This window comes from Bubalus kerabau, chromosome 7 (genome assembly GCF_029407905.1).
Source record: "Bubalus kerabau isolate K-KA32 ecotype Philippines breed swamp buffalo chromosome 7, PCC_UOA_SB_1v2, whole genome shotgun sequence".
NCBI classification, from domain to species: domain Eukaryota; kingdom Metazoa; phylum Chordata; class Mammalia; order Artiodactyla; family Bovidae; genus Bubalus; species Bubalus kerabau.
In genome coordinates, this window is record NC_073630.1 from 94891646 (window position 1) to 94914014 (window position 22369).

At 40.1% G+C, this 22369-nt stretch overlaps 1 protein-coding gene and 1 long non-coding RNA gene across 2 annotated transcripts in view; one reads left to right on the forward strand and one right to left on the reverse strand.

Annotated features, from left to right (window-relative positions):
• Positions 1–7109: 7109 nt before the first annotated feature.
• LOC129657987 (uncharacterized) lies at positions 7110–10085 on the forward strand. The gene is made up of 2 exons (XR_008717212.1): positions 7110–7481; positions 9769–10085. It is a non-coding gene; the product is annotated as an uncharacterized LOC129657987 (long non-coding RNA).
• Positions 9418–22369, reverse strand: part of PPEF2 (protein phosphatase with EF-hand domain 2) — a 45705-nt gene continuing 32753 nt past the window's right edge. The window contains exons 13-17 of the mRNA XM_055588824.1: positions 20938–21080; positions 17660–17766; positions 16532–16695; positions 15738–15825; positions 9418–13577 (exon numbers count right to left, since the gene is read on the reverse strand). Coding sequence (XP_055444799.1) covers positions 13324–13577; positions 15738–15825; positions 16532–16695; positions 17660–17766; positions 20938–21080 — 756 coding nt within the window. The 3' untranslated portion in view covers positions 9418–13323. The remainder of the gene's footprint in view (positions 13578–15737; positions 15826–16531; positions 16696–17659; positions 17767–20937; positions 21081–22369) is intronic.

Here is a 22369-nt window from a genome sequence, read left to right on the forward strand (position 1 = left end):
GCTGGAGAACCTGTCTTTACCCCAACCATAAATGTAAGTGGGGAAGGAAAGGCTAAGGTGATATGGGAAGCATTTGCTTGGGAGAGTTCCCTAAAAAGAACAGTCAATACAGGGAAAAAAACAAAGAGGGCCTTAAGTAAGATCCTGTCTGCTTACATAGAGAAACAGCCCTGATTTGATATAAGAGGGCTGTGACCCAAGATCAAGGTTTTGCTTGAAGGAGAGGAAGAATTGCATTGGCTCCGAATACAGTTATCATGTGTTGTTATTCTGGGGATCACAGAGACAAGGGATGTAGAAATGCCTTATGTTAACTGTAAAGTGTAATATCAATTTGATGGTGGTGGTTCAATACCCAGAGGACCTTGCTACTCAAAGTGTGGTCCACAAACTATCTTCATCAGCCTCGTCTAGGAGCTTATTCAAAGTGCTACTGAAAGTGCATTCTATTTTTTCCTTTAGGCTGTGCTGGGTCTTCATTGGGCATCCCTGGTGGTTCAGATAGTAAAGAATCTGCCTGCAATGCAGGAGACCCAGGTTTGATCCCCTGGAGAAGGAAATGACTACCCATTCCAGTATTCTGGCCTGGAGAATTCTACGGACAGAGAAGCCTGGAGGGCTACAGTTCATGGGGTTGCAAAGAGTCGGACACTACTGTGAGGGCTGTTGTCTAGTTGCGGTGTGCGGGGATCGCTCTCTTGTAGCAGAGCACAGGCTCCAGGGTTTGAGGGCTTCAGTAGTTGAGGCATGAGGGCTCGGTAGTTGCTGCTCCCAAGCTCTAGAGCACAGGCTCAATAGTTGTGATGCAGGGCTCAGTTGTTCCCAGGCATGTGGGACCTTCCCAGATCAGGGATTGAACCCATGTCTCTTGCATTGGCAGGTGGATTCTTTACCACTGAGCCACCAGGGCAGCCCCTGAAAGTGCTTTTAAGTTGTGGCAAAAATGTACAGAAGATTTGCCATTTTAACCATTTTTAAAAGTACAGTTCAGTGGCCTTAGGTAATTCACATTGTTGTGCAACCTTACTATCCATCTCCGGAACTTTTTCATCTTCCCAAACTGAAACTTGTACCCTGAATATGCAAAGTCTCCAGATAATTATATGCACAAAGTTTAAGAAGCACTGGCCTGAGGGATTTCTGGCAGTAGATTGTGTGTTAAACTTAATCGTAGTTTACTATGCAGCGGATGCTGTTCTAAGTAGTCTTTATCTCAGTCTCATTTACGCGTAATCTCATTTAATCTTCCCAGCAACTTGACTGAAGTAGGTATTATCTATCATGAGCCCCACTTTACCGAGACAGAAATTTTAAGCATTTTATTCAAGGTCACACAGTGGGTAAGGGGTAGAGCTAGGGTGTCACTTGGTATCTGTAGTTTCAGAGCATGTATTGTCTTCCTTCTGGACTTGCTCTGTGCCCAGAAAGATCCCACTCAGGTGTTTGCATTTGAGGATATGCATTGAGGAAGAAAAGATACCTGGATATGTAGAGAAAGAGGTAAAATAAGATCTGCAAGTAAATCCATATTTCTGTGGTTTTATATAACTCATGCATCTAGTAATGAGACTTGGAGAATCTGGGACTCTGCTTTCAGAGCATTATTTTACTTGTTTCTCCAGAAATTTTACTCTCAACCTGATTTTCTTTCCTTTCTTAAGCATTTCAGCAGATCCTATTTCTCTCTTTCCAGAACCTTCTGGAACAAACTGGAAAGTCAAACAGGAAGTGTTTGTGGGGAATTCTGTGTGGGGTAGACTAGTGTGGTTAGGCTCACTGATCTCTTCCTTCACACCCCGTGGTTTCAGGGCTCAGTGTGACTCAGGGTGCAAACTCTGGAAAGTCTGACTTCAAATGTGAGTCAGGACACTGACCAGTCTCGTTTGTTCATGTCTGAAACTGAGAAACTTGTACAACCTCAAACTTTTTATCACCGACTCAAGGGACATGAATTTGAGCAAACTCTGGGAGATAGTGAAGGACAGAGAAGCCTAGCATGCTGCAGTCTATGGGGTTGCAAAGAGTCGGACATGACTTAGTGACTGAATAATAACAGCAAAACCTTTTATAATCAAAAAAAGATAAATCCCCTCTACGGAAGAAAAACACAATGGAAAATTCCAGGGGGATCACCTGAAATTACGTGACTTTGTCGACCACTGGGAAGTCAGGTATGGCCAGATGGCCATTTGGTGCACAGCTGGACAAGTCCTTGTCCTTTCAGAGATCAAACAGCTAGAGGGTGTCTCTAGTCATTAAAAGTTGCTTGAAAATTACATAAACCAAGACCCAGGTTTCTTTTTTTTGTTTTTGTTTTATTGGAGTGTAACTGATTTAAAATGTTGCCTTAGTTTATGCTGTACAGCAAAGTGAATTAGTTACACATTAGAGGAGCCTGGTGGGCTACAGTCCGTCGGGTCACAAAAGAGTCCGACATGACTTAGTGACTAAACAACAACAGATACATAGATCCACTTATTTTTAAATTCTTTTCCCATATAGATCATTACAGAGTATTGATTAGACGTCCTTGTGCTATACAATAAGCCCTTTTTAGTTATCTATTTTATATACAGTACTGTGTGTATGTCAATCCCAGTCTCCCAGTTAATCCTCCCCACCTTTCCCCACTGATAACCACAAGTTTTTCTACATCTGTAGCCCTACTTCCATTTTGTACATAAATTCATTTGTACTTTTTTTTTTTTTTAAGACCCAGGTTTGTAAAAGATTGCTTAGAACTACTCATCGAAATTGATGAGAAGACTGGTTCTCAACCCTCGAAGCTGAATCAATCACTTGTGAAGCTCTAAACAAACAACCCTATAACCAAGACCCACACCCAGAGACTATGGTCTGGGTATGGATGCCCAGGCACTGGTGTTTTTAATGTGTACCCAAGGTTGATAAACATGGAATTAGACAAAGCAAGGCTAATGTTCCATCTTTGTATTCACAGTGCCTAACACAGTATCCGGCTCTTCATAAATGTTTACAGAATGTCTGTGTGAATAAATGAATTAGTGTTATCACATGAACTACTAATAGTATATCAAGTAGTATGTCATGTAGCACTCCAGTAGTATGTCATGGGTTTAAAAATACTTTTATAGGCTTCTTTCATTTAAGTCTTCTGACTCCCCTGGAAAATCCTGGGTCAGTCGTGTCCAACTCTGCGACCTCATGGACTGTATCCCACCAGCTTCCTCTGTCCATGGGATTCTTCAGGCATGAATACTGGAATGCGTAGCCATTTGCTTCTCCAGCGGATCTTTCTGACCCAAGGACCGGGAGATTTTTTACCATCTGAGCCACCAGGGAAGCCCTAAATGAATTAGTGTTATCACATAAACTATTAATAGCACTTGGTAGTACGTCTTGGGTTTCAAAATACTCTTTTATATGTTCCTTTCCCTTTCTGTGACTCCCCTGAAAATACTGATGTGATGCCCATTTACACTTGAGGATGGAGGCTTAATAAGATTAAGTGGTTTCCCCTCCCAAATCCCACAAAACTGATGGAAATTGTGTTTAACTCTCATCCACTGAGAGATTTCATGTCTGCTATGGTTCTCATCTGGCTCTAGTAGTGCCTTGAGAAAGTTTCTCTGTTTGCTTTGTCAAGTATGTCATTTATTCCTCCCGCCTTAACACTGATGTTTAACTTTATGCTTTAAAGTAAAATTCAAACAGAAAATTATTTTAAAAAAAAAGTATAATTAACTCATGTAATCACCCAGTCAACAAGAATCAACTTAGGGTCAATGTGACTTTATCTACACCCCCACACACTGACCCCTCTTTTGAAACAAATACCAGTAGATATTCCAGTGTGTTTCTCTAAGGACTTAAAAACAAAATAACCTCAGTGTCATTATCATACTTAAAAAGTTAACAGTAATACTTAAGTATCATCAAATACCCAGTCAGTGGGGCTTCCCTGGTGGTTCAATGTAAAGAATCTGCCTGCCAAGCAGGAGCTGCGGGTTTGATCCCCAGGTTGGGAAGATCCCCTGGAGAAGGAAATGGCAATCTACTCCAGTATTCTTGCCTGGAGAATCCCATGGACAGAGGAGCCTGGCAAGAGACAGTCCATGGGGTTGCAAAGAGTTGGACACGACTTAGCGACCAAGTAACAGCACGATCCAGTCAGTATTCACACATCCGATTGTCATTTTTTTCCCCCAACAGTTTTTTTGATTAGGGGTCTAAATAAGTTCTATATGTTGCAGTTGTTTGGTTTGCTCTTAAGTCTCTTTTAATCTGAGGGTTTTCCCTTCATCTCTTTTTGCTTGTCTCCTTATAATCTATTTGTTGAAGAAACCAGGTCATATGTCACATACTGCCCCCAGTTGTCTGGGTTTTGCTGACTGTAAATCGCTCTTGTATTTCATACTGTCCTTTGGGCTCTGTAGCGCCTATAACTTAGTAGGTAGATCCAGATGTTTGATCAGATTGGGATTGGATTCCTACTCCTCTCCCCCCGGCCCCCAAATACCTTCCTAAGTGCTGGAAAAGTATTGCCTGAAGGTAGAAATTTTGGAAGCAAAATCAATAGTGAAGGCCAGGCAGCCAATACACATAAATTCATGGCCCAGGAGGAAGACGGGGCCGGCCTGCCTGTGGCCACGGTGTGGCCAGCCCCTGCCAGGAGGATCCCTGTCCCAGCTCAGGGTCCAGGTGCAGCCCTGCCTCCCTCAGACATCCTGCCTCTACCTGGGTGATTGTGCCTCTCCTTTCCGATTGTCGCTACTTGGCACCGAGTGTGGCATCTGCAGTTCAGCGGGGGCTCTTCCCCAAGTCAGCATTTCCTGAGACCAGATGACATCTGTATTTCTAGCTAGTTGGGATCATCAGAGGATCAGCTTTTTCTACAGCTACAGCTTTGTGATACAGAACATTTGCTCAGAGTGACATCTAGTGGCTTTAAATATACAATTTATTGAGGTGTAGGGCCCCCCTCTTTTCTCTTGACTACACTGCTGCCAGTGGGATCTGAGCCCCCCGCCCCTCCTCCGCCTCCCCACAGTGGGAGCACTGAGTCTTAACTATTGGACCGCCAGCTAAGTCCTAGGGGCCCTTTACTGAAGGAATATCAAACTTCAGTTTGGTTTTAAATTTTGTATTTTTTAATTACAAAAGTATCTCACAATCAGAAGAAAAATCTTAAAGGATACTGAATAGTAAGTAGCCTTGGCAATTAAATTTGTTTCCAGAATTTCATTCAAAACTTTCCTCGTGCACTGTGTGAGTAGAAAGTCAAAGTCCCACAAAACCCACACCCCAGGAGTAGCCACAGCTAATGGTTGATAGTTCTCTTTAATAGCTGCATAGTATTTCATAAAATTTTCCCCTCTATTCCTCACTAATGAACTCTGGGGTAGATTCTAAATTTTTTTTTGCTATTACAAACCATGCTACCAAAAACATCTGTGAACGTGTGATTTTCATACTCCTGAGAATGTTTCTGAAGATAGTAATCTTGAAGACAAATTACTGGGACAAAGAATTCTTTGCATTTTTTGCATCAGTTTACACCTCTACCCACAATGTATGAACGTACAGTTGCCCTGTGTGGTCAGATCAGTGCATTATCATTTAAATAAAAATCTGTGTAGCTTGTTTTGATCTTTAAAAAGAACAGGATTTTTTTTGTTGCCATGACTAGGCTGGATTGTGTGTGATACAGTTTTTTCTGTTAATCTTCCTGGAAACATTTCATGCTGAGTTTGTAATTTGTGTGTGTCTGTGATCAGTTGTGTCTGACTCTTGCGACCCCATGGACTTGTAGCCTGCCAGGTTCTTCTGTCTGTGGAATTTTCCAGGCAAGAAATAGTGGAGTGGGTTGCTGTTTCCTACTCCAGGGGATCTTCCCGACCAAGGGATCAAACCAGTGTTTCTTGCATCTCCTGCATTGGCAGGCAGATTCTTCACCACTATTCCACCTGGGAAGCCATTTGTAACCTTGTGGTGAACAAACCTAGAAAGAAGGAAATTTTTGACCCTTACTAATAGTAACAAATCGGAGAAGGCAACGGCACCCCAATCCAGTACTTTTGCCTGGAGAATCCCATGGATGGAGGAGCCAGGTAGGCTGCAGTCCATGGGGTCGCTAAGAGTCGGACACGACTGAGTGACTTCGCTTTCACTTTTCACTTTCATGCATTGGAGAAGGAAATGGCAACCCACTCCAGCGTTCTTGCCTGGAGAATCCCAGGGACGGGGGAGCCTGGTGGCTGCCGTCTATGGGGTCACACAGAGTCGGACATGACTGAAGTGACTTAGCATAGCATAGCATACAATAGTAACAAATGGTATCTGCAGAGTGTGTAGCCAGGTTGCTGGAGACGCAATGAGAATAGGCTATGAACCCTGCCTTAGGTTCCTGGGGAGTCAGTGGAGCCAGCATGTAAGCCAGTCACCGTGAGACTGCGAGTCGGTCTCCAGTGGCAGGAACCTCAGGCCAGCTCCCTGGAAGGCCTCACAGAGGAGACGGCATTTGAGCTGGGTCTTGAAGAATGAGGCCAGGCCAACAGGTGGGGAGGGTTGGGTAGATCAAGGAACCAATATGTGAATAGTAGGGTATAACTGGGGTACGAGATCCAAGTGGCTAGAAAGAGTTTGGGAAGCAGCTCAGATTTGAGACTATAGAGATGGGCACAGGCTGGGTAACAGAGTTTGTACTTTGAGAGTCTGGTGTTTCTCAAACTCTGGACTCTAAAAAAAACATTACCCTAATGCTCTAATTGAAAAATCAATATCCTTTGCCATAAATGTAAGACACCATAAAAACAACTTTGGTAAAAAAGGAAAAAAATCCAAGTGAGTACCTTTGAAATAGTTTAATATTACAATACATATAACAATGAATCTAATGTTTAAAAACGCACACCGAAATTATCTTCATCTGGGAAAATAAAGATTTATAATGAAGAGATTCAGCTCTGTGTCTTATAGTTTCAGACCAAGATGAGGGTTCTGTCAAGACAGTTGTTTCTGATTCTGTGTTAATTAACCCCAGACCCCAACACACCTGTGGGTGTGTTAATCGCCCACCCCCCCCAATCCTCCACCCCACCCCCGCCCCACTTACCTTGTAAAGAGCAGGAACAGGGATCTCAGATGACCACCCAAGTCCCACAGCTGGGAATCAAAATCTAGCGTCTTCTGACTCCAGATCCTCATACAAGGCTGATACTTGACGCAAGGAAAACTTACTAACACATATTAGCTCTCCAAAAACAGGACTAAGCTGCCTCTAGGAGCAAGGACCTTCTGCCTGGAACATTCCAGCACACATGCTAAGTCGCTTCAGTCGTGTCCAACTCTTTGTGACCCTATGGACTGCAGCTTGCCAGGCTTCTCTGACCATGGGATTCTCCAGGCAAGAATACTAGAGTGGGTTGCTGTACCCTCCTCCAGGGGATCCTCCTGACCCAGGGATCAAACCCGCATCTCTTACGTCTAACCTGCACTGGCAGGTGGGTTCTTTACTAGCACCACCTGGGAAGCCCGTTCAGCACATAGCTGTCTGTAAAGTGGTGTTGAGATTGTAGGTTAGTGTCTAAAGTCTGTGTCTTTGGGAATATTTCAAGACACTCGCTCAGAGATTAAGAAATTTACAACCTTGTGTGAATCATTAAAACATAGATAAAAGGTTTTGACTTCTACAGAAATAAACGTTCAGTTTTAAAGCAATGATTGTTAAGAGATTTAAGGAACCCTAATTATAACTGTGTGTGAATTCTGTGTCCAGCAGCAGTAGTATTAATAATTGCTTTGAAAAACTTCTATAATATTTATAATTTGATATGTCAAAAATCCTGAAATAGAAAAAGACTGTTAGTATATTCTTTTTTTTAATATGATGTTTTTTTGTTTGTTTGTTTTTGTTGTTGGCTGTGCTGGGTGTTGGTTGCTGCGTGTGTCCTGAGCTGTTTGTAAATTTTGGAGACTAATCCCTTATCGCAAAGAGTCGGACAGGACTGAGCGACTGAACTGAACTGAATCCCTTATCAGTCACGTCACTTGCAAATATTTTCTCCCAGTCTATGGGTTGTCTTTTCTGTTTATTGTTTCCTTTGCTGTGCAAAAGCTTTTGAGTTTAAGAAGGTCTCGGTTGTTTTGTCAGTTTGGTTTTGATAATGTTCTGTGGCTAAGATGTCATCCCTGGGGGAAGCTGGCAGTTTCCTCTTCTAAATCTAAAAATATTAGGTTTCTGAATTGGCCTCTCATACTTAGTTATGCCACTGCAAACAGCAGTTAATGTCTTACCAAATAATCATCCTTCTCTATTGCAGGGTAAACCAGTTAGATAAGCAGTATTGGAGCCCGGCTGCACTTCAGGATTACCTGGGGAGTATTTAAAACATCCTGACAGTGTGGTCTCTTACTCAGATTTTGATTTAAGTGGTCTGGAGTAGGGCCTCAGGCATTTTATGTTTTAAAAGCTCCCTGGATGATTTTAATGAGCAGTTAAGGCTAAATCACTGGATTAGAGGCATGATTTTCCTATTTCTTCCTAGGACAATGTAAATGTTCCTTTTAAATAAAAACTCCCCAATCCCTATTAATTTTGAATGTTAATCGATAAAGGAAGTTTTCTGTAAGCCTTGAGTGTGCAAATAGGACTCGCCTATCACAGGACACAGAGTCGAAAGGGTGTAACTAGCAAACAGTGAGGGCCCCTGAAGAAGGAACCAGAGCAGCTACTTCCCAGAAAACTGGTTAGGGTGAGCAGACGCGAAACCCAGAGTTAAGCCATCAGCCCTTCAAGCTCCACTACAAACAGTCAATCCTGAACTGACAAGCCAAGACCTTGTTCATGCTGACCCATCATTTTACCTGGTGAAGCTCTGTGGCTTTTGCCTTTGTAAGCCCCATCCTTGCCCTTGGTGGCAGAGATTATCTTCATGGGCTGCTCTCAGCAGTATATTCCTATACATACTCACCGCCCAGGGCCCTACTTATCCTCCCTGAGTTATCTTGGAGCTTCAGAGTCCTTGTTTAGCTTTAATCATAAAGAACAGTGTGGGGGAGGTTGTTGTGGAAATAACACATGCTTTATTTGTTGAGTTTGAACTGTTTTCACGAGATAAGGAAAGTGAAGTCGGTCAGTCGTGTCCGACTCTTTGTGACCCCATGGACTGTAGCCTACCAGGCTCCTCCATCCATGGGATTTTCCAGGCAAGAATACTGGAGTGGGTTGCCATTTCCTTCTCCAGGGGATCTTCCCAACCCAGGGATCAAACCCAAGCCTCCCACATTGCAGGCAGATGCTTTAACCTCTGAGCCACCAGGGGGTCAGATATAAATGTGAATTCATTAGTATGCTTGGTCTCTCAGTTAGTGACACAGGCAAGGCAAACACATGGGTCACAGGTATTCACTTAAAATATTTGAACTCTTCTCCAGATTGTACTCACTGATGGAAATCCAGACTCTTCTGGAGTGATGGAATAAGAAAATGAAAAGTTTCCCAGGAAGCACACTGTGTTGCTTCCCTACGCTCAGAAACTAACCACAAACAGTCGATTAAAACCACACACGTTTATTATCTCAAAGTTTCTTTGGGTCAAGAATTCAGGCACAGCTTTACTGGGTCCTCAGCTCAGGGTCTTACAAGTCTGCAGTCAAGGTGTTAACCAGGCTGACTTTCACCAGGAGGTTCAACTACCTCTGGAAGAATCTGCTTCCAAGTTAAGTCAGGTTGTTCGAAAAATTTATTTCTTTGTATGAGGGAAGGTCCTCGCTTTTTGTACCCATCAGCTGAAAACCATGTTTTGGAACCAATGTGGAACCACACCATCAACTCTGGAGTCTCCAACTTGCTGACTGAAGATTTTGGGACTTCTTGGCTTCCATAATCATGTGAGCCCTACAGTAAACCTTCTTATAGACTAATCCAACACCTGACAAAATAATCTCTTGCCTGGGAATCTAGCCTAAGAGGATGTATAATTTGAAAGATTTTTATGAAACAAGCCATTGCATAAAGTTTTGAACCAGTGTTATTTATAATAATGAAAACCTGGAAATACATGTTTAACAATTGGAGAATGGCTAAATAAATTAATTACATCTATGTGAAATTATGCAGCCATTAATAAATAATCATGAAGACTATGTAGCAACACAGATGTGAATTTATAAAACAAGCAGAACATTAAGTTACATAAACATTATAGTTATAACAAGAAAAAGTAAATAAGGAAAAGGATACATATATTTTGGTCATGGGATTACATAATTTCTTATACTTTTACCAATAAGACATCATAAAAACAATAAATAAAAGGTATACAATGAAAACAATGAAGGGGTTGAATTATTAGTAGTTCTTAACTAGGATAGACCTCAGAATTTCAGAATACTTAACACCTGGGTGCTACCTTGTGAAAATTCTGAGATGGGGCTGGGGACCTATATATTTAAAAATAATCTCATCCTCCATACCCAATACACAGGTGATACTTTTTTAAATTGAAGCAGAGTTGAGTTACAATGTTGTGTTCATTTCTGCAGTACAGCAGAGTGACTTGGTTGTATACATACATTCTTCTTACTATTCTTTTCCCTTATGGTTTATTACAGGATATTGAATATAGTTCCCTGTGCTACACAGTAGGACCTTGTTGTTAATCCATTCTCTATGTCATAGTTTGCATCTACTAACTCCAAATTCCCAATCCATCACTCCCCCGTCTACCCACCTTCACAACAAGAAGTCTGTTCTCTATATCTGTGAGTCTACTTTGGTCTTTAGATAGATTCATTTAGATTCTACATATAAGTGATAGCACATGGTATTTGTCTTTCTCTTTCTGACTTATTTACTTAGTGTGATAATCTCTAGGTCCACCCATGTTGCTGCAAATGGCATTCTTTTGTTCTTTTTTATGACTGTAGTATTCCACTGGGAGTGGAATTGATGGGCGTAGTATTCCACTGTGTATACACACTGCATCTTCTCTCTCTATTCATCTGTTGATGGGCATTTAGTTTGTTTCCATGTGTTGGCTATTGTAAATAGGGCTCCGGTGAACATAGGGGTGCATGTATCTTTCTGAATTGTACTTTTGTCTGGATATATGCCCAGGAGTAGGATTGCTGGATCATATGGTAATTCTATTTTTAGCTTACTGAGGAACTTCCATACTGTTTTCCATAGTGGCTGCACCAACTTACATTCCCACCAACAGTGGAGGAGGGTTCCTTTTCTCTACACACTCTCTAGAATTTGTTATTTGTAGACTTTTTAATGATGGTCATTCTGATAGGTGTGAGGTGGTACCTTATTATAGTTTTGATTTGCATTTCTCTAACAGTTGGCTATGTTGAGCATTTTTTCATGTGCCTATTGGCCATCTGTATGTCTTCATTGGAAAAATGTGTTTAGGTCTTCTGCCCATTTTTGATTGGGTTTGTTTTTTTGTTGTTGAGTTTTATGAGTTTGTATATTTTGGAAAGTAAACCTTGCGGGTCATATCATTTGTAGACTTTCCTCCCATTTTATAGGGTGTCTTTTCCTTTTGTTAATGGTTTCCTTTGCTGTACAAAAGCTTGTAAGTTTGATTAGGTCCCATTTGTTTATTTTCATTTTTATTTCTGTTGCCTTGAGAGACTGATCTAAGAAAACACTGGTACAGTTTATGTCGGAGAATGCCTATGATTGCTTCTAGGAGTTTTACGGTGTCATTTCTTAGGTTTAAGTCTTTAAAGCATTTTGAGTTTATTTTTGTGCATAGTGTGAGGGTGTGTTCAAACTTCATTGATTTACATGCAATTCTCCAACTTTCCCACTAATTGAAGAGATTGTCTTTTTTCCATTTTATATTCTTGCTCCTCTATTGATGGTTAATTGACCATAGGTGTGTGGGTTTATTTCTGGTCTCTATTCTGTTCCATTGATCTGTGTGTCTGTTTTTGTGCCAAGTCCACACTGTTTTGATTATGGTAGCTCTGTAGTATTGTCTGTAGTCTGGGAGAATTACATCTCTTGCTTTGTTCTTTTTCTTTAGGATTGCTTTCAGCAATTCTGGGTCTTTTATGGTTCCATATAAATTTTTAGGGTTATTTGTTCTAGTCCTGTGGAAAATGTCATGGGTAATTTGATAGGGATCACATTAAATCTGTAGATTGCTTTGGGCACTATTGCCATTTTAACACTATTAATTCTTCCAGTCCAAAAGCATGAGATATATTTCCATTTCTTTGAATCAGCTTTAATTTTCTTTATTAATGTTTTATAGTTGTCAGCATATAAATCTTTCACTGCCTTGGTCAGGTTTATTCCTAAGTACTTTGGGGTTTTTTGGTGCAAATTTTAAAGGTATTGTTTTTTCTTACATTCCCTTTCTGATATTTCATTGTTAGTATAAAATGCAACTGATTTCTGTATGTTAATCTTGTATCCTGCTACCTCGCCAGATTCATTTATCAGTTCTAGTATTTGTGTGGAATCTTTAGGGTTTTCTCTATATAGTATCATGTTGTCTGCATATAATGACAATTTTACCTCTCCCCTTCCAATAAATAAATAAATTTATAAATAAATAAATTTGAATACCATTTATTTCTTTTTATTGTCTGATTGCTGTTGTTCGGACTTCCAATATGATGTTCAATAGAAGTGGTGAGAGTGGGTACCCTTGTCTTGTTCCAGGTTTTAGTGGGAAGGGTTTCAGCTTTTCACTGTTGAGTATTATTTTGGCTGTGGGTTTGTCATAAATAGCTTTTATTATGTTGAAATATGTTCCCCCAACCCAGTTTTTATCATGAATGGATGTTGAATTGTGAAATGCTTTTCCTGTATCTTTTGAGATGATCATGTGGTTTTCGTCTTTTCTTTTGTTGATGTGGTGTTTTCCATTGATTTTGCTTATGTTGAACCATCCTTGTGAACTTGGGATGAATCCTACTTGGTCACGGTGTATGATCATTTTTATGTGTTGTTGCATTCAGTTTAATAATATTTTGTTGAAAATTTTTGCATTATAAATACAAATATCTATATTTATCAAAGATATTGGCCTGTAATTTTCTTTTTTGGTGATATCTATCTGATTTTTGTATCAGGGTGATGGTGGTTTCATAGAATGATCTTTAGGAGTGTTCCCTCTTCAGTCTTTTGGAAAAGTTTGAGAAAGATTGGTAAAAGTTCTTTGGTAGAATTCACCTGAATACACAGGTGATTCTGTTGCATATTGGTAAGCAAATTCTCAGCATAAAGTTCCATGAATTTACGGAGAATAAGGAAGACATTCCAGCAACGAGCTCGGCATTGCTTCCGAGGCACCTTGGACGATGGGGACAAAGCTGGCCTTAGTGTGCACCTGGGCTGCTGCAGCCACTGTTACTACTGTTTGTGACTTGTGGGCAATCTGAGACATCACCCCCTGAGCAGGATTGCTCCACAAGGCGGAAGGCCTCCAGGAATTCATTGATGTCAATGTGGCCATCCTTGTTGAAGTCAATGCTCCGGGCAAGGTCACAGATGCAGTCGTCTGTGATGTCAATGTTCATATGAGAGCTGAATAGCTTCCAAGTATGCCTGAACTCGTCCAGTGAGATGGACCCTTACCAGAGAGAGCAAGTCACTTTAGTGAGTCAGTCTGGTCTTCAGTGCTCATTTCCTCTGATATTCTTTCAAGGACCGCCTATTCTCTACTGTTACAACAAAGACACCCAAGGCCTGCCAGCCACTTTAAACTCCCAAGAGGATCACACTAAATCACTTGATTAGTGGTTCTTAGCTGGAAGCAGTTTTGCTGCTCTTCTTATAGGGACGATTGGAAATGTTTTGAGACACTTTTGATGGTCGTGACTGGAGTGGGGGTAGGGTGTTACTGGTATCTAATAGGTAAAGGCCAGGGATGTTATTAAACAACCTAATAGGTACAGGGTGGGCCCCAAAACAAAGAATTACTCAAGCCCAAATGTAAGTAGTGCCACACTGAGAAACCCTGCATTAAATCATCTCAAACATATGCTAATTTATTCTACTTATAAAAGGCCTATGGCTCTATACGTCTATGGTCAGTTAATTTTTTACTAGGGTTTCAAGACCATTCAACAGGGGAAAAATGATTTTTTCAACAGATGGTAGAGGACAATTGGATATCCACATGCAAACAATGAAGTGAGACCCCACCTTGCACTACAAACAAAAACTAACTCAAGTAGATCAAAGAGCCCACTGTAAAAGCTAAAACTGTAAGACTCTTGGAGGAATAGGTACAAATCTTTGTGACCTTCAGTTACATAACATTTTCTTAGATACAATACCAAAAAAATACAAACAGCAAAAGAAAAAGGATAAATTGGACTTTTAAAAAATTAAAACCTTTGTACACCAAAAGACACTACCAAAAAAGTGAAGAGATAACCCATAAAATTAGAGAACATATTTGCAAATCTTACATCTGATAATGGACTAATATCCAGAATATATAAAGAACTCTTACAACTCACCAATAAAAAGATAACCCAATTAAAAAATGGGCAAAGGATTTGAATAGACATTTCTCCACAGAAGATACACAAATTTCCTATAAGCACATGAAAACATGTTCAACATTGTTAGTTATGAAGGAAATGCAAATCAAAACCATAATGAGATATTTCACACCCAGTAAGATGGCTATGAAAAAAAATTTTTTTAATGAAAAAAAACAAGTGTTGGTGAGGATATAGAGAAATCAGAACCCTCATACATTGTCAGCAGGAATGTAAAATGGTATAGCCACTGTGGAAAAACAGTTTGGCAATTCCCCAAAAAGTTAAACACGGTTTTTCCATATGGTCCAACAATTGCACTCCTGGGAATATATCCAAGAGAACTGAAAACGTATGTTCACACACAAAGTTGTATATGACTGTTCATAACAATGTTATTCATAACAGCCCCAAAGTGGAAACAATCCAAATGTCTATAAACAGATGAATGGATAAACAAAATGTGATGTGTTCATACAATGGAATATTATCCAGGTATAAAAAGAAAGAAACTGATACATGCTGCAACATGGGTGATCCTTGAAAACAAGCTAAGTGAAAGAAGCTGGACACCAAAGGCCAAGTGTCATGACTCTATTTACATGGAATGTCCAGAATAGGCAAATGCGTAGATACAGAAAGCAAACTAATGATTGCAGGGAGAAGGAACAGGGAATGGGGAGTGATAATGGGTATGGGTTTCTGTTAATGGGTATGGGTTTCTCTTTAGAATGACGATACTTACACAAGCTTGTGTACATACTAAAGAAGCACATTGTAAATGAGTAAGTTATATGGTATGTGAATTATATCTCAAAGAAATAATATTTGAAAAGGCCTTTGAAACAATGAGGAAATAGGGTGAGGGTATATAAGACTTCCTTGTACAGTTTTTTGCAAACTCCTTGTTAACCTGTAATTATTTAAAAATTTAAATAATACTTTAGGAGTGAGTGCCAAAGCTTTTCTGTTCTAGACACTCTTCATTCCTTTGTGGCAATCTCTGATAGACCTATAAAGGATATTACAGCTAATATAATTCTTCCTGTAAGATGTTCTCATTCAGTTTGTCTTCATTCTCTTTTTGCCCAACCCCTCATCTATAGGGACAGCTGATGTGGGTCAAATACTATTCTAGTTTCTGTTTTTAGCACTGCCACTAATTTTACTCCAAAAGATGCAAGGGTGGGGGTAAAATACTTGCCATGTATCAGAAGTGACAGGACGGTGAGTGCCTTTACCTGAGTGATCACTGTCTATGATCCTAAAAATGGTCTCCAGGTTGGATCGGTTGCGATACAGTGTTTCCAGCAAACTTGACTGTATGTTCTGCAAGAAAAGAAATCTCAATTTCCTTCTGTCTCTTATGTTTACATTTTTCTTAATACATAGTTACCACACCATCAACCCTGACAACAAGACTCCTGAAAGTTTTATGATCCCTCCACTCTAACCCCCTCTAGCCTGCTAAATAATCTGATGGTTTAAGAAGCACCTACCCATGAGAAAAAATATAAAATTCATCATGATGGTGATGTTTGCACATAGCTGCAAATATACTAGAAACCACTGAACTCTACACTTTAAATGGATGAACTGCATGATACATGAATTATACTGCAATAAAGCTTTTTTTTTTTAAGTACATAGCCCAAGGCCTCACATACATTACATGTAAGTATTTACTGAACAAATAACTTTTTAAATGGGGGATAGACCTGGGTTTGAGTTCCAGTTCTATAGCTTAGAAATTCTGTTCAAAGTTATCCTAGGCAGGTTATCTAACCCCAGTGTTCTCTTGGGTATGTTGGTGCTGATTATATGTACCTCTTGGAGACGGTTTTGAGAATAAACTGTGAGCCAACATATATAGGTCGCTTAACACAAAGTCTGACACACAGGAACTCAACAGATAGTTGTTTCCATTCATCTTCCCTCTGGGCTTTTCAGTATTTGGCTGTTACTGATTCAAAGTTCTCCACAAGGGGCTTCATGGTCCATGATGTGCTTTCATCAACCATTTTAACATCCTTACCTGTTGGCTCAGTTTTTCTTTGGCCAAGTTCTCCAGCCAGGACTTGTACGCCAGCTTGTTATCCGTCAAGCTGCTCACCAGCTGTGGCCTCAGCATCCGCCAGGGCAGTCCCAGGTGCAGCACAGACTCCACGGCTGCAGCCCAGTCGCTCAGGGTGATTAGACCTGTAGGAAAGAGCTGACTGGTTGACTCATCACCTATAAATCTTCTATCCCGACATTCTTCTTAGTATCTGTAGGTAACAGCAATGGTGAGTTCTGTCACTATTCTTGTTGGTTATGGAAGAGCTGGCTGGAAAGTAGGGTTGCCAGATAAAATACAGGGTGCCCAGTAGATTCGATTCTTAGACTACAGACTATAAGTATGTCCCATATATTGCATGGGATATACATTATATATATATTTACATATATATTACATATTTGCATATATATTACATTTATAAACTATTTGTTGTCTATAATTCAAATGTAATTAGGTATTTTGTTTTAATTTGCCATATCTATTTGGCAATACTCCTGGAAGTCACACAAGACTCTTATAAATAATATTATATATATATAATGTCATATATATGCATATACACTCACATATACACATATGTATGTATACATAGCATTAATTATTTCTGTGTATATGAAAAGATAGTGCTATGAGTTTAGGACTGTTACTGCTATTTTTTGAACTGGGCTACATGTAGTCAGAGTCCATTAGACATTCCACTGAGTTGAGAAAAGAAAATTTCCAGCTTGGGTAATAGAACACAGAACAGGTGATCACACACTTACTGATGAGAAACCAAATTATTGGTCTTTTTGGTCTTGGATCCACTCTTGTAACCTGTCCCCCGTTGCTTTTTGCCTAGTTCTGGCTTTATCACCCTTCCCTTGACTCCATTTCTTTTCACCATCTTTGTTTATATTTAGCCAAGTTTACATTCTGTTAAAAGCTTAGAATCAAAAAATTTAGAAAAGATAGCTAGGACATCAAGTTGAATAAAATGGAGGAAGTAGTCAAAGAGGTCTTCTGGTCATTTAATCCTTAAGCCAATATTTATTTGCTAATTACTGTGAGACAGGTTTTTTGACCAATTTTCTTCCTCTGAATATTTTACTTGATTAGTCTTACCAGTTTCATCTTTATCATGCTTCTTAAATTCAACTAGAATATCTGAGGAATGGGCAAATAACTTCTCCCGTAGGGCTCTCAGAGCTGACTCCTCCACTCTGCTAATCCTGGTACAGGAGATGACAGGGAACATTAAAAAAAAAAAAAGAATCAGTATAGAAGAAATCAGTTCAGTCCCTCAGTCATGTCTGATTCTTTGTGACCCCATGGACTGCAGCACGCCAGGCTTCCCTGTCCTTCACTATCTCCTGGAATTTGCTCAGACTCATGGCCATTGAGTCGGTGATGCCATCCAACCATCTCATCCTCTGTCATCCCTTTCTCCTCCAGCCCCCAATCTTTCCTAGCATCAGGGTATTTTCCAGCGAGTTGGCTCTTCACATCAGGTGGCCAAAGTATTGCAGCTTAATTCAGCATCAGTCCTTTCAGTGAATATTCAGGGTTGATTTCCTTTAGGATTGTTAGTCATGGGTTTTTACTACACTGTCCTCTCTTTTTCTTAACATCTCAACCTCCCAAGAGCTCCATGTCTTACTTCTTTCCACTGCTCTCCTGCTTTTCCCTATTGTGCACAAACAGGACTGGTCTGGGGAATGCTGCTGTCCTTCCCAGTGTGGGACAGTGGTTAGGGCAGAAGTCCCATAATGTGTTATGGAAAAATCCAAACAGACTTTTGGGCCCACCCAATACACTGTACCTCATTTTCTCCATCTGCAAAATAGTGACAAAAATGGTACCTAACTCATACGATTATTGTGAAGATTAAATAAGTAAATTCATGTAAAGCACCTAGAAGAAAGCCTGGCGTGTAGAAAGCACTCAGCAAATGGTATCTATTATCATAATCATATATGTTTTCCTTATATTTATTATTTATATTAAACATGGCAGGATTTATGAATCACAAAATATCACTAATTTAGTTTTCTTATACTTATGGAGTCAACACAGTCCTGCTGGGCATGGCACTTGGCCTAAAATAAGTGTTCAAGAAATATCTGTAGTTGAATGAACAAGAATATTACAAGAGATAAAAGGTAAATATAAACTCTGTCCTGTCTCATTGAAGAAGCAGCCATTCTATAAATGGTGACCAGATAATCTATCTTTAGAAGTGCTAAAAAAAAAAAAAAAACCCAAAACATTTTAATCATCTTTGATGAAAGTCTTCCTTGAGGTTTAAGGTACTTCACATAATAATCTCCATAGACCCTCAGAATAGTGTGAGCTGCCTAAAAAATTCATCTCAAATTTCATGGGTATGTGATTGTATGTACTTTTTCTGGAGAATTTTTTGTTTTATCAGAGGCTAAAAAAAGTATGAGAGCCCCTAAAAGTTTAAGACCATTTAAACTATTTTAAATGCAAAGCATTTAAACTATTTCTGGTAAATCATACTCATTGATGGTTATCATTCAGGGATGGGGTATAGCAATGACCTTGAAGGCTGTCTCAGTGCACAAGGCTCTCTGTTCCCTACATCAAGCAGCACATATTGAGCCCTACATGGACCATCTGATTAATCCTCCAACACCCACTGAGGTAGGTACGACTCTTCTGCCCACTAGAGTGTAAGTAACTAGCCTAAAGTCACATAGCTAACAAGTTGCGGGAGGGCAGGAATCAGTCTTGATAGGTGGACTCCAGGCTGGCTAAGCTTGAGACATGGATTTAAACCAGAAGTAAATGGATGCTGGGGATTCCCTGGTAGTTCAGCAGCTAAGACTCTGAGCTTCCACTGCAGAGGGTGTGGTTTTGATTCCTGGTCCAGGAACTAAGATCCTGCATGCTGCACAGCACAGCAAAAAGTTAAAAATCAAATAATAATAATAATAAAGGATTCTGAATGAGGGTTCCCCTAGGAAAAAAATGTTATCTTGAGTTGATGACCATGGAAACATATGGTTGGTCAAAGGCATTTCCTGCCTTACTTCTCAGTTCTCCATTTGTGGTCCAGAGTGTTGAAATTGTTAGGTGACTTCCGTGTAAATTAGGGGATGTCGTACTTGCTTTAATACAATCAATGAATATTTTAAAAAGCTGAGTGTTCTTTAGCTATGGTATTAAAGCACACTATTTATAGGATTCCTCACAGTGACTCCTTTTGTAGTGGCAACATCTAAATCACTTGGAATTATGGTATTCCAGGTGCTGGGGTCACACCCCCTGGAGATTCTAATCATAGAAGGCTGGGATGAGGCTCCAATAACGACTTTTTAATAAAGCTCCAGAGACCATTCTGCTGCATAGTGGGTTTGACTATCATTTAGTGAGCTAAGTTTTCACATCATACTTCTTTTTGAGTGATGCTGGCTCTGATTGTGTAAAACCTGAGTGTTTAATAACTGTTGAGTATTTAATAACTCAAGAGTGACTTAATGCCCTTTTATAGCACTCACACAAAGGGCAGATGCTAAATATTCTTGTGTTCTTTTCCCACTAGATTTATGCTGACTTTGATTTCTAACTTAGTTTGTCTGATAATTAAATGAGCTGGTTCAGCAGCATTACAACTGTATCTTTCAGCAGCTTACACACTCTAGGGCCAGCTTCTTAGTGGGCAGCAGCACTGCAGAGCTGTTATGTATGTGGGTTCTGAAATAAGATTGTCTGGGTCAGGGCTTACTTTCACCACTTACTGGCTGTGTGACCCAAGACCACTGATTTAACCTCTGTTCCTTAATGGTCTCATCTATAAAACTGAAATTAGTAACACTATTTTATAAGCTCACTGAGAAACAATATGTAAATTCTTTGTAATAACACTTAGTGTATATTCAATAGTAAGCTCTCAACTAATATTAGAACTCAGGATTATAGCAACAGAAGCCATTTAAATAATATTATATGCTCCCTTCCCAGGAAGAAAGAAGCATTGGTAACAAATGTGTGCAGATGAGAGTCCATCTGCCAAACCCCCAGACAGTGAAGGAAGGTTTGTCTGTGGTTGACTGGGTATTGCAAACACTTTAAGAATGAAGGAAAAAGGAAAAGTGATCTTGGAATGATTTAGTGGCCTGTCATATGGATTTTACCTAAGACATACCCACCGAGAATAATTTCTACAGGAAATAAACATGTCACTTCCATTAATGATGGGTAGGCAGAGTATATTGGAGGACAAGAAGAGCCCCCGTTTTAAAGTCTATTCTAGGTCCTAGTGCTGACATAGCTAAATTTTGACTTAGCATCTGGATAAATTTAACAACATTTGCACTTCACAGTTTCCACAAACACTGTAATTCTCTTTATGAAAATCATTCATTGACAAGTCTTGCCTTTGCCTCATGGTAAGTGTGTGGGTTGCCTTGTTAGCTTGAAACTGCATGATGTGTGGGGTCAAGTCTGGCCCTAGTTTGACATAGGCTCCTCTGTTGCTGCCAACTTCGTAGTAGTTGGAGGCAGAAAAGATGGTTAACACCTAAATCAAAACAGAAGAGAGACGGGCATTCAGGTTCACTGAAGAACTGTTCACCCTCAATCCCGTAGGGCCCAACCCAATTTTGGAGGTAGTTATTCCTTCTGTTCCTTCTTGATTTCATCTGTGTTGTTGTTGTTCGGAGAAGGCAATGGCACCCCACTCCGATACCCTTGCCTGGAAAATCCCATGGACGGAGGAGCCTGGTGGGCTGTAGTCCATGGGGTCGCGGGGAGTCAGACACGACTGAGCAACTTCACTTTCACTTTTCACTTTCATGCATTGGAGAAGGAAATGGCAACCCACTCCAGTGTTCTTGCCTGGAGAATCCCAGGGACGGGGGAGCCTGGTGGGCTGCCATCTATGGAGTTGCACAGAGTCGGACACGACTGAAGTGACTTAGTAGTAGCAGTTGTTGTTGTTGAGTTGCTAAGTCATGTCTGACTCTTTTGCAACCCCATGGACTGCAGCCCACCAGGCTCCTCCATCCATGGGATTTCCCAGGCAAGAATACTGGAGTGGGTTGCCATTTCCTTCTCCAGGTGATCTTCAAAGCCCAGGAATCAAACCCGGGTCTCTTGTATTGGCAGGAAGATTCTTTACCACTGAGCCACCAGGGAAGCCCTATCTATCTATCTATATATATATATATATATATATATATTTTTTTTAATCCTCCATTGCAGGCAGATTCTTTACTGTCTGAGCCACCAGGGAAGCCCAGTTTATTTATGTTAAATCACTAATGCTAGCAGGGCAGGAGTTGTGAGTCATAAACTTGAATTCTGACAGGACATCCACAACATGTTTTCTTCACATTTTTATCCCAATAAAAAACAGCAGTGGTCATAGATAACACTTTATTTGGTCCAACTCAGAGGCAAGCTAGGCCTGATAAACTGGGATGGCCATTACAGCTAGTAGGCACATCGGCTGTTAACACTGGCGTTAAGCCTCAGAGCAGAGTTTACTGAGGAGCACTGAGCCTCCTGAGATGCCCTGTGAAAAAAAGTTTCTGTTGTTGATACATTGGGAAATGCTGGACCCTGGGGATTCACAGTGAATATAGGAAATTAAAGGCTCTGAGAAGTTCTACAATATAGAAATGTATACAACTATTTAGTTTAGATCAGATAATGAATCCTCTTGGAAGAATTATACATTGTATACTCTCTTGTTTTGTGTCTCACTTGTAATTGAACATTAAGGGAATGTAGCATTTTAATCATAGCTCTGCCAGTATGTTTATCTAGAGGCCTGTTGCCGTTTTTGTCTTTGAAATTTTTTTCACC